The following is a 19183-nucleotide window of genomic DNA, read 5'->3' on the forward strand; positions in this document are numbered from 1 at the left end:
CTTTTCGCGCATGCGCGTGTCCTCTTGTTGAGTTTCAGGGGCACGATGGCTGCGGACACTGCCTTGCTGTTGTCTCTTGTGGAGGAATACGTGTCGGGACTACAGGACAGCAAGGCCAAAGATACAGCAACAGGTAAACAGGTCTCCATCACGTTTCCCTCTCACCTAACCAGAGAAGCTCGTACGGAAAAAAGCGCTGTTGTAGCTGCTAAGCTGCCGCTTCGAGGATGCGCAACACGGCATGATGGTTAACTAGCTAACTTAGCGCAACAACATCCTGTGTGGTGTAACAACCTCATGGTACAAAAACACACGCGTTTTGACACTGGTCTGCTCGTTTTATCATGATGCCTGCACAAACTGAATGTATCCCTAACGTGTTATTGTACTGTCATCCGACTAGTAATGTGAACTCTGATGCTAACCCGGTGTGGTTTCACAGCATGCTGTTTGCTAGCTGCTCTGTTTGTCTCCGCCTGAGAGCATCCTGTCAATGAACTCTGTGCATTTGAACCCCGCCGATGCTGCTAGTTAATCTGTAGTTAACCATGAGAGATACATTAGTTATTGCCATGTGTTTGTATGTCTGTTTTTTGTGTGTGTTTGCGGTTGGTTAACGTTGCTACAATTCACTAAACTTGGCTTTCTGTTAAGGTGTCAAAGATGGAAAGTTTACAGTACTGCAGCTAGTGGAAGCACTGGGGTAAGATGCCACCATTTTTACCAACATAATAGCAATAATATGAACAAAACAAAAGCATGCCTTATATATATCTTACTCTTATTTTTAGTTTTAGTACGTGTTAGACAAGGGAGGTGGTGGAAGTTGTGATGTTACAGAACTTATTTCACTTAAAAATATTAAGAAACTGTTTGGCAGTATCACCCAGCCAGTCAGGGTAGAGGTATGTCTTATAAATGGTAATTAAATAATCATATATTATTAAAAAAAGAAATCTACACCATATTGCTGATTTCTACTCATTGAAAGACATCTATTGAACTGTAATCACTCTTTACTTTCCCCTCTGTTTTAGACTGAGTCTGACCAGCTCTCAGCCTCACACTCGAGCCAGAGGCGTCCAGCTCCTCTCTGAAGTCTTACAACAGTGCTATGGAGGTCTTACAGAGAGAGAAGGTACACATTTCTTTCATTTTGTAGAGTTCACGTAAAGATTGATTTCATCAGCTTGTCCCCGTCTCTGTTCTCCGCAGTGGAAGTGCTCATTGCCTTCTATGAGAACCGGCTAAAGGACCATTACGTCATCACACCGCCTGTTCTACAGGGGCTCAGAGCGCTGGTGAGTGTCTGTCCATGATAGATTTTCAGTGAGAACAGTGTGTGAAACATCCTGCGTAGGATTAACTGACCGTTTAGTTTGAACGTTAGTGTCTGCTCAGCAGGTTTAATAATCATTTTGAGAAGTTCCAGATGGGATCGCAGCGACCAACATGCACATTGTAAGTGTGTTTATGCTTTTGTCCCCCCCAGACAAAATGCACAGCATTGCCTCCTGGTTCAGCTGTGTCCATGCTGAGGTCTTTGTTCCAGGATGTTCACGTTCAGGTAAGATTCACCAATGTGTTACAATAAAGATGTAGAAGTTGTCACTGGCCTTCATCTGAGGAAGTCTGTTAATGTCAGAGGATTCTGAGTTTTTTTGTGAGGGATTAATACAACAGTGGTTTTAATCCATTAGGCGCACCAGTACATTAAATAACATATATATATATATATATATATATATATATATATATATATATATATATATATATATATATATATATATATATAGTTTTATTTGTGAGAAAGAAAGTTCAACAGAGAAAAACTGTATATGAGTTAGTGTACAAGTCTTATATTCATCTGATCGTCCTTGGCCAGATGTTAAAATGCACAACAGCAGTGTGTAACTGACTAAATGCATCTAACTTCCTCTTGATTCCTGATGTATGCAAATAAACACCCATGCAATATTTGACCACACTTCTGAGAGTGTGTGAAGATGCTGTCTTGTTTCCTCCATGTATGCAAAGCACTTCCTCTTTTATCAGTTATGCTTTTTAGGTCAACTTGACAAATCTAATTTGTTCTTACATTTGGGCATTGTGCGTAAAATGCTCATATGGCCTGTTTGTTTTTCTCCAGTCTTTGATGCTGGCGGAGAGAGCTTGTGTCTACAACATGCTCATCAACCTCATGGAGACCAGAGAAGCTGGTAAGAGATAACAGGTTTAAGTCTGACTCACAGCAGCTCAGTTAATAAAGTCCAAACAGTTTCCCACAATGATCAAAGCTTTTACTGCAGTAGAATTAAACATAACAGTAGCCAAAAATAACAGAAAATAGACCCAGGTATTTTCTACTCTCTGGTCATAGAGTTACTTGTACTTGTACTACTCAGTTTCACATAACAAAATGAATAATTTTTGGTCCGGCGAGATTAGATTAGATATTTTCTGGTTTCTTTACTCCTCTAAACACAGAACTGAAAATCTTTTGGTTGTGACATTTTTTGCCATTTTCCAACTTTTTATAGAACAAAGAACTAATCGATAAATGAAGAAAATAATAAACAGACTAATCCACAATGAAATAATCGCTAGTTGCAGCCCTTGATTAAGCAATCTCATTACAGCTGTAGCCGACACCTTACATCCTGACAACTTTCTCAGATTGTCAGAAAGAGGTAACAGTGTCAGCTGTCTGACAGAATTAAAACAAAATTGTGTATTCCTTTGTGACTGTTCCACAGAACTGAAGGGTCTGGGCGCAGACTTTGTGTTTGGTTTTGTCCAATCGATGGATGGCGAGAGGGATCCTCGCAACCTCCTGTTAGCCTTCCAGATCGCTAAGAGCATCATCCATCGAGGTTATGATCTAGGTGAGAGCACGTACAGGTGCAAACAGCATTTTTCCTCTCCATTGTTTTTGACTCTATCTAGCCTCCTGTTAATTTCCTGTGTGCTCTCTCAGGTAAATTCACAGAGGAGCTGTTCGAAGTGACGTCCTGCTATTTCCCCATCGACTTCAGCCCCGTAAGTCCCTGTTTACTCAGCTGCATTTTCCCGAGAGCTGACGAAAGCAGAGCGGACAGCAGACAGAAATGTCATCACTGACTTCCTGTGACCTCAGGGGAATTGTGTAGAAAACAATAACACAGTGTCTGCCTCCTCATCTGCTCACGCATGTTTCCCATCTCTACCTCACAGAGGATCGCAGCTCTGTGATTGTTTGTTGACTCTCTGGAGGAAACCAGTACATGCGACAATGCTGCTATGTCATGTCAGGTTTCGTGTGACATAAGCAACATTGTGTTACCAGATAATTATGAATGAGCTTTTTAAATACTTTGTGGATCTTTGACACTATGTTTAGATGTTTTGTCTTTTGGGCTTAAAGTATACCTTGAAATATGGCAGCAGGAGAAATCCTGTAGGTTTAAATCCAACCAAAAAGCGAAGCTGCAAACAGTGAACCATCAGCAATGATTAAGATGCTCAAAACCCATGCTCTTTGCCTAAATGGTGATCTGGTCTCAACATGGAAAAGCCTCTGAAACAGCACACAATTTCCAATAGCGCTACATTTCCAAATTACTCTCCATAAAAACACAGAACAGTTTCCACTTTTACACGAATACATCAAACTCATTTTGAACCTTAATGAATCTTTAAACTTGATTGACTACTGACATCTAGTGTGAGTTATTTGATGAAATGCAAATACCAATCTGACATATCGTTGGACTGAATATATGACAGAACAACTCGATTTTCTTTCTGAAACAAAATGACGAAGATGCATCCCCTTTGTGGACCTGCCATCCCTCTCTATACCCCTCTGAGATGACTTATAGGCTGACTGCTGTCTGGGTCCCGACATCCTATCCTTATCCAGGCCTACAACTGCGAAATTGTTGAGCGTTCAAATTTTAAGCTTTTATAGCTGTTTACAGCACTCACAGCCCAGGATACTCAGACCAAATGTATGAGTTTTGAATCACTCTTGACACTCACTTGATCGGACATCAACCCAAACATTAGTATTTCACAATCTGGGGATAAGACTCAACAATCAACTATCTTTTTCTCTGAAGTTACATTTCTTTGCTTTAAAGGTGCAATACGTTAGAATTGGCCACCTTGAATTCATACTCCAAACAAATAGTGGCAGCATATCACCAGAATAACTGCTAATTCCTGCTAACTTTATTCTTTTTATACATCCATGACTTTAGCTACTGTTAGCTTGTTAGTTCAGTTAGCCATGTAGCTAGCCAGACTAGCTGGTCAGCATGCCACCTTCAGTAGATATCTCTTCAACACAATACATAAAGTAGATATCTTTAACCTAACATCAAAATTGTTATTTCTTCACATTCTGTTGTTGATGTGCGTTCATGTTTTGAACTGTACTCCCTATATATTGTACCTTTTTATAAATTCCAAATATCACATACCTGCAGAGCCTCGTGTTGTGGATATACACATTACATGCATGACTAATTTGTTGGTGTATTTATGATATCTGTCTGTCTCTTCTTTCCTCACCCTCATCCCACCCATGCACACCACCCTCCCATCCATCTCAGCCTCCCAATGACCCCCACGGCATCACCAAAGATGAGCTCATCCTGACACTGAGGGACGTCCTCGCTGGCACACCACAGTTTGCTGAGGTACCATTATCAATTTAAGTTTTGATTTTTGGTACGATGATGATGTTTTGCCATGAGAAGAAATGGATAACATAATTTTCTATGAGTGCCGTAAAGAAAGTTTATAATCTTTTACAGTTTCTGTTACCTCTCATCATCGAGAAGCTGGACTCAGATGTTCAGAGTGCAAAGCTGGACTCGCTGCAGACTCTGGTGAGAAATCTGTGCTATTTTCTAAAAAGTGCCTCTGATGATATGAGTCTGTTGAGTTAGATATTTAAACATTTGACTAGATATTTGTACCAGCTAATATGCTCATCTGCAAAAAGCCTATAAATGTAGACGATATACTGTTGATATTCCCTTCAGCAACAGAGAACCTCATTACAGCATCTGTGCACCTGGTTACTTATCTCACCACTCTTTGTTTTTCAGACTGCCTGTGTGTCACAATATGAACATAAGGACTTGGCAGAGTTTCTCGAGGGACTGTGGGCGTCACTGCGCAGAGAGGTTTGAGATACATTTATACAGAAGCAGTAATAGCACTTTTAACTGACTGATTTCAACATCTTTAAAAGGTGCAATATGTAAGAATTACTGTTCAAAAATTATTTCAAAAATTATCTTAAATTCTTTACAGAATGTGAGGAAACATCAGTGGTGATGTTATGTCAAAGACTTATCTGTATTGGGTTGAAGGGATGTCGAGTGAAGTTAGCATGCTAACCAGCTAGCCTGAGCCCTGGTTACCTCTTTCTCCCAGGGGTCCAGTCTCCTGTGCCAGCAGTATAAACACCAGCACTCCCATGGCTAACTGAGCTTACACGCTAACCATAGCCACAGTCATGGATGTGTAAAAGGAAAACATTTAACATCAGTTAGCAGTTATGCTGCCCCTATTTGTTGGTAGTATGAATTCATGGTGGCCATTTTTTATATATTGCACCTTTTTAATTGTGTGGGGTTTTTTTTTGTGGAGATGGAATTCTACTTCTACTAGTTTTGTACCACTAAAAAACAAGAAGTATCTTTATAGCTGTGTTCAGATCACTCAACTCTGCAACTGTAATAATAGGACATATGGAAATTGTGAGTCACATTCTTCTAACAATAGAGCTGATGGATGGTTCATCAGACGTGAGAATGCAACTGAGAGGATCTAAAAGAAATGGCCCAAAACACAATGATTTACAGGAAGAACCCTAACAAATACAGTTTTCTCTTCCTTGGAAAGCCAAGATGAACAAAGTGAAGTCAGGGCTGATGCTGATCTTCATCAGTATTTTCTGGTGTTCCTAACAAGAGAAGAGAAAACTTCCTCATGCTCGACGCTCTGAACACTTGTGAAATGTAAAAATCAAACACATAAATATGTCAAAATGAACTTCTTTATACACATTTAGACTAAAGTAAAAAAAAAAAAAAAAAAACTGTTAATGTGGATGCAATTGTCTCTTAAAGAATCTTCAAAGACAAACTGATGAAAAATGTTCCCCTCTTGTTGTTTCACTGAAGGTGTTTCAGACATCTAGCGAGAAGATTGAGTCTGCCGGCCTCGCTGCGCTCACCGCACTCACATCCTGTCTGTCTCGCTCAGTCCTCAACTCTGACTCTGAGGACTCTCTCTGCATCTTCCTGGATCTTGTACTCAAAGGTGAAGTGTTGTGAAATCGAGCTTATAAGAACATATCATTGCAACAAGCATTCAGTAGTGTATAAAACATGTGGATAATGTCAGTTTTATTAGAGCTGGAGTTGGATCACACAAAATCAACAGAGTGTGAACTAAACATGTCAAAGCTGTGGTAATGGGAGGGTTTATTGCAGTAGATGGGCAGGAAATTCTACCACAGTGACTGTTCAGATCTTTAATTTTACATGTCTTGTCAACAAGATAGAAAGGTTCCCCTCAGATGATGGTTCGTTTCCTGCCAAAGTGCAGTTAGAGTTAGAAAAAATTCACAACCAACAGAGAGTTTTATAATTAGTTCATTGACATATAAGTGATTATAAGTACCTTAATATAAGATCTTTCATAATTTAGAAGGCACTCGACTGTAATTATAATAAAGACAGATATTGGTTGATTTTTGTAAAGTCAATTAAGATTCAACTGATTCTTTTATTCTTTTATTTTTTTATTTGGAACTTCCATCCAAACAAAAGTAACTGCCTTAATAAGGACGCTTTAAGGTTTCAAATGAGATCCGTAATGTAATTGTTGAACGTGGTATACAGACCTGCGGCCCAGATCACATTACTTCGCATGGAGGCAGCTGGTTTCACAAGATTACGAGATCACATGAGAATGGAGCCCCAAGATAATATAAAAGAGACACTCCTGCCAAAGCAGTGTTGCCAGATATATGATAAGTGTCACATTTGTGCAACAATTATGTCCTTTGTTTGTACGATCAATAATGCCCAAAAAGCTGTAATGTATGATAATTTCATTGATTGATTGATTTTGTGGCGCTTATTAGTAGTTAGTTTAACGTTTACATTGTCTCATTTTAATTTATTTCATGACATTATCAAGAAAGCAAAACATGGTGCGTACTGGTCCATCATTTTTATGATAGTGTAATATCTCCCATCTGCCAACGCTGTGCAGTGTAAAGCAATATTGCCAAATCTCTACCTGTGGACACATTTGTGCAGTCACATGGTGTCATATTGCCCACCCCCAGGGTAATTTTAGTGCTCTTACCATATCATTATGATGCAATAAAACATGTCCAGTGGTCTTGTTGTTTTTTTTTTCTGAAAGTGTGATGTCATTCCAGACTGCAAACATCACCTGTGTGAACCAGACCTGAAGCTTGTGTGGCCCAGCGCCAAACTGCTCCAGGCTGCCTGCAGCGCCTCCAACAGGGCGAGCCACATCATAACAACCGCTGTCATGCCCTCTCTCATCGAGCAGTACAGCAGCAGAGCACAGGTAAACAAGTGAAGTTAAAATCCAGATGTTTGGCTATAAGATGAAGTACGCTCTTACTTGTACCGTTTTATTATAACAACCCGGTTGTATTTTTGAGGCGATTGTCTTTTTTATCTTAATTCACATATTTATGCAATCTTTCGGTCAGAATGTTGATTGTGTGTGATGATATCATTGTCTTTTTCTCTTTGTACAGTATTCCCACAGACGAACATTACTGGAAGTGGTGCAGCGATTCATCAAGTCAGTAAAAACTTCTCAGTCCCCAGAGAACGGTGAGTGCTGTTTATTGTTGTCTTTCTGTCTCTCATGCTTGACATCTTTTACTTTCAGCTACATCTTGTTTCACTTAATAGATAATGACACAATTAGCTTGTGTCTGATTTGAATCTGTACATCTATTTTGATAATTGATGCTTGAATTATCATTTCTTTATAATAAAATCCTCTTGATGGATTATTAAGAATATTACTGAATTACTGCTCTGCTGTAGTGTGGACCCTGATAAAATCTAGATATTTAAAGGTGCACAATGTAAGAATTGACCACCTGTTGAATTCAAAACAAATGAGGGGCGGCATAGAGTAACCACTTACTGCAGCTAAATAGTTAGTTAGCTCCATTAGCCGTGCAGCTGGCACAGAGTGTTGGTGTTAACATCGCTAGCACAGGAGCTTTTAACTAGGATGGGTCAGGGCTAGCTGGTTGATATGCTAACTTCAGTGTATATCTTTGCACCATAATAGGTAGACATGAAAAATGTCAAAACTGTTATTTCTTTACATTCTGTTGAGAATTTTAAATGTTTTCAAATAAAATTCAATTTAAAATACTGTAGCTGTTAACAGTGCTGTTTGTGCATGACCACAAAGACTAAAGACACAGACCCCAAACTTGTTTCTGTTTTCTTTGTCCTTCCACATTAGAAGAGAGTGTGTTCGTAGCCTTCCGTGCGTCCCTCTGCAGCATGGTGTTTTCAGCTCTGACAGAGAATATTGACACCCTGCAGATCACAGCCACCTCTGTGCTCACCTCACTGGCACAGCAAACAGGTGAGATGATCTGTGAGACTCACAGCAGATTCAGATTTAGTCAGAAATTCAGCGCTGATATTATAATAATACAGATGTGCTGTGTCTGTCAGGTCTGCTGTTGGACTCTGATATTGAGCTGGCCGTAGGTCACCTGACCAGACTGTTGCTGACGGAGGAGGACGAGGGAGTCAGGTCAGCTCACGTTGAGCATACTTCCATTTGTCTCTCTCTCATGCTTTTAATTCCTGTGTTGCTAATTCTCCATTTCCCTTAAAATACACAAAGCTATCATATTTTTACCTTGTTTTTTTTTTTTTGACATAATTAGAAACAAGATATGTCTCTCTTTCTCTCTCTCTCTCTGTTTCTGCCTCCAGTCTTGCTGTGGTGGAGTGTGCTGGAGCCTTAGCAGAGTTGCACCCCGCAGCTTTTATCACTAAACTGATCCCAAGACTAAAGACGGAGATGTTTTCTGGTAAGTGAAAAATATATATTGGAAATATAACATATGGTTAAGGGAATATATGAAAACGTTTAATATATGTTGGCACTGATAGACAATTTGTTCTTTAATTTTGAAGCGAAAAGAAATCTCTGCAACCCTAAATCCAGTAATTTTCTTCATTTATCAGTTTAACAATATGTCGGCTGACTGGAACATCATGAATAAACCTGACAAACCATTTCCTCTCCCCTGCTCAGAGCCCATGGATCAAGACAACAACAGAGAAGCTTCTGGGCAGCAGTCCCACAATGCATTGCGCCAGCGGTGTTTGTCTGCCCTGGCTGCGGTGTCCATCCAGCCCAGTGTCGTGCAGGAGAGCACACCTGTCCTCTTGGAGGTCCTGAGCTCAGCACACACAGGTAATCTATCTGGACTGATAGTTTTCTTACTTCAGATGCAGACTAATTTTTGTCTCACCTGATTGGTGGAAGTCGACTGTTGAAAAATAAACAGCATCATCATTTAGATGACACAAAATGCTTTTGCATTTTCTCTTAAGTTGCCTCAAATCAGTCCCAATGATCACTCCATATTTCAGCAGAAGTGTTAACTAAGCTTTTAGGCCGAATAGACCAAAAGATGACATTGGTCCATGATAATCCACATATTAGTTTGTCAAGCAGGAAAAGAGGTACGATACAGTAACGTTGTCTTGTTAGTCTTAATAAACATCTTATGAGGGAATATAACATTATGATTAACGCTTTTTCCTCGGATATTAATGTACGCGTTACCGGGTTCAGATGATTGCCATTGTAATGTCTTGGTTTTGGTTTTTGGTTTTGGTTTTTTCAGGTAGTGTTGGTTTCTCAGTGGAGGAGGTAGTGTTGGCGTGCCGCAGCCTCCAGAGAATAGCAGGGCAAATTCAGGACACCGAGGAGTCGGGGCGATGCTTCCATGACAACATCATCCCACGCCTGCTGTCTCTGGCTCTGCAGGCAGCGCTGCAAGGTGAACAGTTCAAAGCCTAAAAAATGACGACAATCTTCTCTTTAACCTTTCACCAAAACCCCACATCTTTTTGTACTGTGTCCACTGATAATGATTCACACTTCCACCAGAGTCATATTCAAAATAGTCTGTCTTCTTGGCGTATGTTTAATGGCTCCCTCTCTCTTTATAACTGCTCCACTATTGGTTTACCTTTTTTTACATGACAGTTGAAAAGGTGAATTATTTCAGTTGAAATTCTCTGCAATGTTTTGTAGGTGAGGGGTCAACTGGTCGTCGTAGTCCTCTTCTGGAGGAGGTGGTCCTGTCTGCCATGGTCCCTGTCATCAGTACTTCCTGCTCCCGGCTGCAGCCCACGTCAGTACAAACTCTCTCATTAGTCTCTCGTTATTTGTCAGATATAAGTGATACTGATATCTGAACTAACTCATGTAAATGTAAAAACATACTAAGCATTGTCAGGGGAAGTTATTAAGTTTTTTATATATCTGTATATCAGTTCCAAGCTTTGCTAAAAAACAAACAAACACTTAATATGTCTCCAGTTCCTGTCTGGTTCTCACCTTTTCTTATTTAGTCAGTCTCTTTGATTTGTTTTTCACAAAACACTGTCAGAGCATTTTTCATGAGGTTTGTGTGGTTTCCTCTCGGGGTGTTTCATGTCTTCAGGTTGGCGGAAAAGACGGCGTCGAGGGCTGTGTCTCTCTTCCTGGACGGTGATGTTTCTTTTTTGCCTGACAACTCCTTCCCTTCACACATCCAGCTGCTCAAGGTTTGTATTTACCTGGATTTCAAGTTTGATTACTTAAAACTGAATACAACCCTGATTCCAAAAAAAGTTTGGATGCTGTGTAAAACATAAATAAAACGCTGACATTATTCTCAATAGAAAAAAGTACAAAAAGTATGGAACAATGCACAGGAACACTTTGTAAAACTGTTGTTGTGAAACACAGTTCGTTTGCAAATGAGTGCACTCTGTATTTGTTTTATACAGCATCCTAACTTTTGTGGACTGTGGATTGTATTAAAAATACTTCTTAGTCATTTAAGACACTGTCATAAAATGTCATAAGAATTTTTCATATAATTTCTATTTTACAGCCCGAATGTAGTGACTGAGAATCTTTGGATTTGCAGAACTTTTTCAAGTCAGTGTTTCGTGAAAATGTTTTTTCATTAAGACCATGTTTCCACAGAAGCAGAAGGGGGACTCATGGAGCCAGTCCCAGATGGTTTGTCTGCTAATGGGATGCGTGTGTTCTTTACCTCGCAGCGTAAGTCTACATTACATCACTTAATTCTGCTTTTACTAATTAGTCACAAATGTTTCTGTCGCTGTTGCTGTTTTCTGAGTGGTGCATGTTGTCATCCAGGTGGAGGTGCCTCAGATGGATGAGCTGCTGTCTCAGCTGGAGGAGCTGAGCTGCACCTCCAGCCACCCGACGTCATACACCTCAGCTGCAAAGTGCTTTGCCGGCCTGGTTAATAAGAGAGCGCAGGGTCAGTTTGTCTGTACACTCTCCTCCTCCTGGTTTTTGTTCCAACATGACAACCCAACCGTGTCAACTAACAGCAGCTGTGATGGTTTCTTCTTCAGGTGATTCTCTGGACAGCCTCATTCAGAGCACAATGAAGAGAGTGTGTAGTGAGCTGGACTCTGAGTCTTCGTCTGTACGCACTCAGGCTTTCACCCTCATGATCTGGGTAAGAGTCACACTGTTTTCAAGAAGTCTGCTTCATGATTGTCAAAATGTTTGAACAGATAATTAAGACATTTAGTATGTGATATTACACAAAGGTTTTATGTTATTTGACTTATTTTGCAGTCAGTTGTCTATGAACATACTAAGTTGATTAAATTAATGAACTTATGTTAGTGTGAAAAGCAGCAGGTGAAGTAAAGTTGCTCTTGTCTCCAGGTTGCCAAGGCTCTGCTTCTCAGATATCACCCTCTGTCCACAGCACTGATTGACAAGGTAACAACAGTTATATTCTTTCCATTTACAGTTCACAAACTTTTGCAGACATGTGGTTTAAATTTTCTTCCACTGTGTGTTGTTGAAGCTTTTCTCTCTGCTCGATGATGCCGACCTGGGTCCGATGGCAGCAGACGGCTTCTCGCTGCTGATGAGCGACTCTGCCGACGTCCTGACCCGCAGTTGTCATGCAGACATACGCATCATGTACCGCCAGCGCTTCTTCAGCGAGAATTCAGCCAAGTTGGTCCAGGGTTTCAACGCTGTACCCCAAGGTATTTGGCACTGCTTAAACCGTTGTGTTTGAAAATGTCTTCTATCATGAAAGACACTTTAGCAGGCAGCCCTGGGTTTAAGCATTTACCGATTCAAATTGATCCTCATTTTAATGGTCTGAATACAATTCATAAAATCCTGAGATTGATTTTCAGTGCATGCCATTTCCAGTGGATGTGTCAGGGTCCAAAATTTACACGTGCCAAGCACCAAATGCACGTAGATTGTCTATTTGCCGAGTAAATCTCTGAATGCTTTTCGCTACACATGGACAAATGTTTGTACCAAAACAGTCATGTGATTAAAAATATGCTGTCTGTCCTCTGCTGTCTGTCTGTGGCAGAGTTTCACACACACAACACAAGGAAAGGGACTTCATGGTGCATTCAGGTCCACTTGAATGTACCTCGTATACTCAGAAATTGCTGCTCAAAAGCCACAAAGGTTGTTAAAACAGGAACAGGTCTTGATTCTCTGGTCTCTGGTCTCTGGTCCGAGAATAAAATGAATGAATATATAAGGAAGAAAAGGGAAATGAGAGAAGGAAATACAACCTTCTTATTCCTTCTACTCTGATTGAAGTCTCTGGCATTTTAACCTCTGATCTTTTGTGGTGTGAACATTAATAGACACATAGAAGAGTCAAAAGTTTTTATTTAGTTCTACAGTTTCAGATTAAATCAGTTAACTTCCTCCAATTGCAGTGTCTAAAAGATGATTTTCTCCTGGGCTACATGTAGTTACAAGCTTCCACAGAGGCTTGTTCATGCTCAATAACTCAAAGAATATTTACAGGACATTTGATATGTGACATTTCCAAAAGAGAACAAATGACCTCAGAGTGAAGCGACTTTGGTCGTCTTGATCCCACATCAACTTTACTCACTGTCTGTCTCCCCTGCAGAGAAGAAGCCCAATTACCTGAAGGCTCTGTCTAACATAGTCAACAAACTACCCAAACAGGTTCAAGTCACTGAACTACCAGCGGTGAGTAAAGACCAAACTGCTGCAAGTGGTCACTGCAAGTTCATTTTCAGTCACAAAGAACTTCAATAACTACAAACGGTCAGCATTAATGTGAAGTTTTTGTCCCTGTCCAGCTCCTGTCTCTGCTGTTGGAGGCCCTGTCATATCCTGACCAGGGCGTCCAGCTGTCCACCTTGTCCTGCCTGGAGCCCGTCCTCGTCGACCCACCCGCAGCACTCATACAGCAGCTAGAGGCTTTGGTCAACAGGCTGCTGGCCCTCATAACTAGTCGAGCCATGGTTAGTGAGATGTCACACCTTGGAGGGTTTTCTCTGCTGATGTTTCAGAATAAAGAAAAACAGAATATGTATAAGCGATGACAAATGCATCTCCACCCTAAAAATATACATTTAAAGCCAAAGAAGTCTCATAAATGTAGAAAATAAAGAAAAATGCAAAAAAACAAGATTAACCAGCTAATCCCTTCTGTTCAAAGGTGCCATACTGCACATATTCAGTTGGACCATACTGTATCTTGATTGGTCAAATGAAAGCTGCTCATTCTATATTATGAGCATGGTAACTATCTTGATCTATATCTCTTGTTTGTTGCAGGACGTAAGAATCGCTTCATTGCGGTGCATCTATGCTGTTTCCCGCTTCCCCGTGCATGAGGTAAAACACAAATCTGTCCATGTTTTAGCTGTTAAAACATGTAAAATCACACATTTATTGTCTTTTCTCGGTCACTCAAGTAAAAATCTGCTCTGAGGAAACTCATTTATCAAAGAATTCTCAATGTTTTAACCTAAAGATCTTACATATTGCACCTTTAATTTCCCCTCCACTTCCACCAATAAATGTGGATTCTTCAATGAACCTGTTTGGGTTTCTTATATATTGAAGACGGACTTATTTACTGTCTGGATTGAGAGTAGTGAGAGTAACTAGTAGCTGCACAAGTTATGATTTTCTCAAAAGAATATTACTGTGAAAGATGGCTGCAGTAGGAAATAGTGTGTCACCCCTCCCAGTATATAAATACAGCATATTTGACCTATTAAATTATTACAGTATTACTATTTTTATGGACACTGGAAGAAAATCTTCACAAGCCACCGAGAAGACATACATATTATATACATGTACAAACCCAATCATGGCCATCTACAACTACTATAAAATAATAAATAATAAAGTTCCTTCCAACATTTGTCACTGTTTCAGGTGTTGCCGTTTCGGGCCCGAGTCCTACGAGGTCTGGCCCGACCCCTGGATGACAAGAAGAGGCTGGTGAGGAGCGAGGCGGTTCAGGCAAGATCAGAGTGGTAAGAATCAGATCCCACACTGAAAACTCAAATTATAAATACATTTGAAATCACAGTGTGTCACATTTTGTCATGATGTCAATGACTTTAGCCCCTCTAATCCTGTAAAAAATAAGTGACTATGAACCAGGTGTTAATATGCAAAGGAATGAAATATCCTTACTGTTAAAACATAAAGAAAAGATATAAAATATTTAAAAGGTACCAGTTACTGCACTGTGTCTTTATAGTTGGTTCCTCACAACACGGTGTCCCTTTCTTGTTTTCCTCATAGGTTCCTGTTGGGAAGTCCTGGGGGAAGGTGATTTTGTTCCTCAAGTCTCCCTTCTTCCCTAAACGTGAAGAATACAGATGTGGGGAACGTCAAACTCCAAGACCAGGTACCGAGAATCACGGCTGTGCAATCCAAACAGCAGCTCCCTCTCCTCGGTCGCCTCCCTTTTTATTATTACTGAAATGTTTTTGTTGTAACTGTCTGTATCTTCATGAACGCACAAATAAGAGTATATGGACTGACTGCGGAGCATTGTCTAAGTAAAAAGAATGAAAATGATCTGTTTAAAATGTAACACGCCTTGTTTATGTTGCTGTCTTTCTTTCTACCTGTTGGAGTAAATTCAACATCAGATTGCATGGAAGCATTTTTGTTGACAATGCCCATCACAAGAGCCCAAAGTTTCATCTTTTAGGTTTCCTACTCAGTCAGATTAGCGGCTAAAGTAACACCCAGAATTCATTTTGTGATTATAAGGAAATGAAGGACAGTATTTTTGAATATTGAGTATGGTTACTTTATAATTGTTTTAGTATTATCATGTGATGTTCTGGAACAAAATAATAATTTAAAAAAAAGATTCATTTTTCATCTAATCTAATCAAAGTTGTGTGGATCTGGTAAGGAAGTTAAAGATAATTAAGTTCTAAAATTCAAAATGGCTCCTGATGAATGCACTTTGAATGGGCCAACTGCTATACATCATTTTTCTTTTTTTTATGAGCATTTTGAGAATGTTTGGCTCCTGGAAACAACAATAATCACTTTGTTGCAGATAAAGATGTGGACCTGAAGCCAAATAAGAGCAGCACTGAACCCAGCAGGCACTGACAGCCTTTTATCTTCTCATCTGGATGAATGTGTAACTGAGCAGTAATGTCTTAATAGTTGGTGCATTTGATTTGTGTCACTCTGGTATGCCAGCTGGGTGGATTTGTTGTTGCGACCTGGGAAAATGTGGATGTGCCAGACTTTCACTGGATTTTCACTGGGTGGCATCAATCGCGCACTTCTACATGTATCACATCTCCACTGACATGATTGACATTTTAACATTCATTTTGCAAGTTGATGTACATTGAATGAAGATTGTAAGTTATGAGAATAATGTGTCAACCATCCTCTTCATATTCTTTCAATATTTGAGCAAATATTGATGCTATATTGTAGTTGAGTCATTTCAGCGAGGTTGGCTGACTTTTGACCTCACATCGACTTATGCCAAGGAAGCGAAAATATTTAAAATGTCTAACTTAACATGTCATTAAACTTTTCTTTTTAATTAAACAAAAAAAAAACATTTGATGTCATTTGTATTATGTTATATATGCACACTTACATGTCATGGTCGCCACTTGTGTGTTGTGTCTGTAAGGATACACGGCTTTGGCATCACACCACCACTTCCGAATCACAAAGGAAACTTTAACCGGAAAACCCTCCTCTGACCACTTCCTTCACACCTCTCTAACCAGTTTACTATTAAAGTTAGCTCTCTGTGACAGGAGGAGATAGTGCAGCAGAGTCATGTCGGCGTGTATCAGATACTGTAGCAGCTTCAATATAATATGTGTAGTATTTAACGTGAATAACGGAGGAAATGAAATAAAGGTAGATGTATGCAGCGCAGTAAACAACATACACCCCCCTGCACAGTCTCTGTCTCCATCTAGTGGCCGACTGCATGTACTTCAGGAGGAAAGAGCTACAGGTAGGTAAATCACTGCAAAACTATTGGTGCAAACCAAGTTCATTCTGTCATTTCAAGTAAAGATAGAGCCTTTAACTGCATCCAAGAGGGTTTAAATTCTGGTGTGATGTTTGCAATAATAAAGTGACATATTCTTTCACCAAACAGCCAGTTAACAGTAAATACAGCAACGAATGCAGTGTTGTAAAAAGTACCCAACAGTCATATTTGAGTAAAAGTAAAGAAATATTAATAGGGTAAAAGTAAAGGTCACTCTTACGAATAACTTAGTACTTGATTAAAAGTGTCAATATTGACTTAAGTATCAAAAGTAATTTTCTGGCAATAAATATACTTAGGAATCAAAGTAGCCAACAAGTAAAAGGAAATTATACATATATATGTATGTTTATACTGTACTATACTGTATTATCGGCCTGGCCAATTATCTGATCTGATATTCATCATTTTTCTCATTATCACATGATCAGAAGTATTTCTTTATATGTAATTGACAATAAAATTAATTAATTTGACGTGGAAACAGACGACTTTTCCAAGTGGATTTTTTTCTGTTGTTCTCAGAGTAACAACTACCCAAAACACAGGACAAAACTTGAGTTAATTCATTCATTTAGTCTATAATGAAGACGTTAAAGCAGAGACAAATGATGCCAGGCTGCCTGCATGACTGGATCACCAGTCAGCCTTCATTTTCCCAGGAGATTTCATCCCTGGTAGCAGAAAAAAAGGCACAATGAAAGCGAGCTTTATGGGGAGCCAATGTAAACGCTGATGGTGTCATTATTCTATAGCCATTACATTGTGCAGTCAACATTTACATCATAATATAATTTAAAACAAAAAACTTGCCAAAATGATTTCCAGTTTACAAATGCACTACTAGTTACTAAAGTAATCAAATAAAAATAGTGGAGTAAAAAGTACAATATTTGCCTCCAAAATGTAGTGGGAGTGGAAGTATAAAGTAGCAGAAAATAGAGATGCTCAAGTGAAATACACATACTCAAAATTATACTTAAGTACAGTACTTGAGTAAATGTACTTAGTTGTATTCCTTCACTGAATGAAAGAAACAAGAGTTTATTGAACACTGTCTTTACGGACGTTAAAGACGTTAAAGGTAAGTATTTTCAGGGCCTGCACTTGTGGGTTTTTCTCCGGGGGCTCCAGTTTCCTCCCACCACCCTATCATGCCAGATAAACTGGTGTGTTTGGTTTGAAAAAAACAACAATTATAATTTGAAATAATAAAACAATAAAGAGATTGAATTGGAACTATTTTGCTCTGTGTGTTTTATACAGTATTTTCTTCAAGTATGATGATGTTTTTTCCATTATTCAAAGTTGAATTTTAGGTCCAGCACATCCAACAAGTTTTTTTTTGTATGCAGGCATACTTTTGGTGTATGTCTTATTCAATAATAAATGAACTCATTATCCATCCATCTTGCAAATGCACACACTGGTCATGTGACAAATCCAACAACTACGTGTATGAAATGAGTATCACTACCTAATGTACAACTTGTTGGTTTCAGAACAACATATTAATTTCATTCAGTTGAGTGTTTCAATTTTCTGCTACTTTATACGTCTTCTCCACTACACCTTGGAGGCAAATATTGTACTTTTCACTCCACTACATTTATTTATTAACTTTAGTTAATAGTTACTTTACAGATTGGATGCTGCCTCAGACAACCACTGATTGTGATGATCAAAAAACACTAAACATCAGATCCTATAATGGGTCGACCCATAGTATGCAGTATATACATACATGTAAATATGTGTAACATTTACACAAGTATTAGTTGTATTAGTAACTTTCACTTTTAACAAAGTAATATTTTTAACACAATATCTTAACGTTTACTCAAGTATGATTTTGGGGTACTTTTTACAACACTGGATCCAAATCCAGTGTATCTTGAGTTGTAGCAGAACTTCCCTGTTATATTCAACCTGCAGCTTCTATATGAACGACCTGCCTGTTGGCCTTTTTTCTACATCAACAATTATTAATCAGCAGGAATGATAAACTGTCCTGGTTGGTTCTCAGGTTGTTCTACAGTAAAGTCAATGTAGACTTTGCCTTTATTATTTTACATTGATGAAAAGGAGGTGTTCCCTTGGCAAAAACTATTTACAATGAAAATAATACAACAAGGATTGAATAAATACTAACGCAAGGTATCAAACTAAAGTTAAGCATTAAGCAGTCGCATGTTAGAAGAAAATGAGTTGAAAATAGTTCAACATCTTCTTTTCAACTGACAACTGATGCTGCTGCTGGAGAAGTGGACTGCTGGAGACGCTTAACATGGAGGTTGGGAGCCATGGACACATTCAATCTCCATCTGTAATCATGAAACAAACATAGTTGTAAACTGTTACAATGAATAGGCTGTAAATTCAAGAATTATTGGAGCATGGCGATCCATAGTGACTAAAAGTCAGGATATCAGCTTCTGCTGCTCAGATTTTGATGATCTTGTTTTTCAGTTGGTCTCTAAGGAAGTGCAACACCAAATCAGTGGAGGGATTCAG

The 19183-nt window shown here is 39.1% G+C and overlaps 1 protein-coding gene across 2 annotated transcripts; it reads left to right on the forward strand.

Annotated features, from left to right (window-relative positions):
- The first annotated feature begins 26 nt into the window (after positions 1-26).
- Positions 27-16219, forward strand: mms19 (MMS19 homolog, cytosolic iron-sulfur assembly component). 2 transcript variants are annotated; one of them, XR_012180556.1, is made up of 32 exons: positions 27-133; positions 655-703; positions 1038-1138; positions 1216-1301; positions 1493-1567; positions 2150-2219; positions 2757-2885; positions 2978-3039; positions 4596-4682; positions 4800-4874; positions 5097-5174; positions 6180-6318; positions 7451-7605; positions 7802-7880; positions 8533-8658; positions 8751-8832; positions 9018-9115; positions 9343-9504; positions 9941-10096; positions 10354-10453; positions 10766-10868; positions 11296-11373; positions 11473-11599; positions 11697-11803; positions 12019-12075; positions 12164-12350; positions 13256-13338; positions 13452-13616; positions 13933-13992; positions 14545-14645; positions 14920-15025; positions 15695-16219. XR_012180556.1 is itself a non-coding variant. In XM_073489456.1 (31 exons), the coding sequence occupies exons 1-31, from the start codon at positions 46-48 to the stop codon at positions 14948-14950; spliced, it is 3096 nt and encodes a 1031-aa protein (XP_073345557.1). In that variant the 5' UTR covers positions 27-45; the 3' UTR covers positions 14951-16219. The 2 variants fall into 2 exon arrangements, 1 of the variants encoding a protein (XP_073345557.1); XM_073489456.1 differs by having other exon boundaries at positions 14920-16219.
- The last annotated feature ends 2964 nt before the right edge of the window (positions 16220-19183 follow it).

Source organism: Pagrus major, chromosome 20 (genome assembly GCF_040436345.1).
Source record: "Pagrus major chromosome 20, Pma_NU_1.0".
NCBI lineage: Eukaryota > Metazoa > Chordata > Actinopteri > Spariformes > Sparidae > Pagrus > Pagrus major.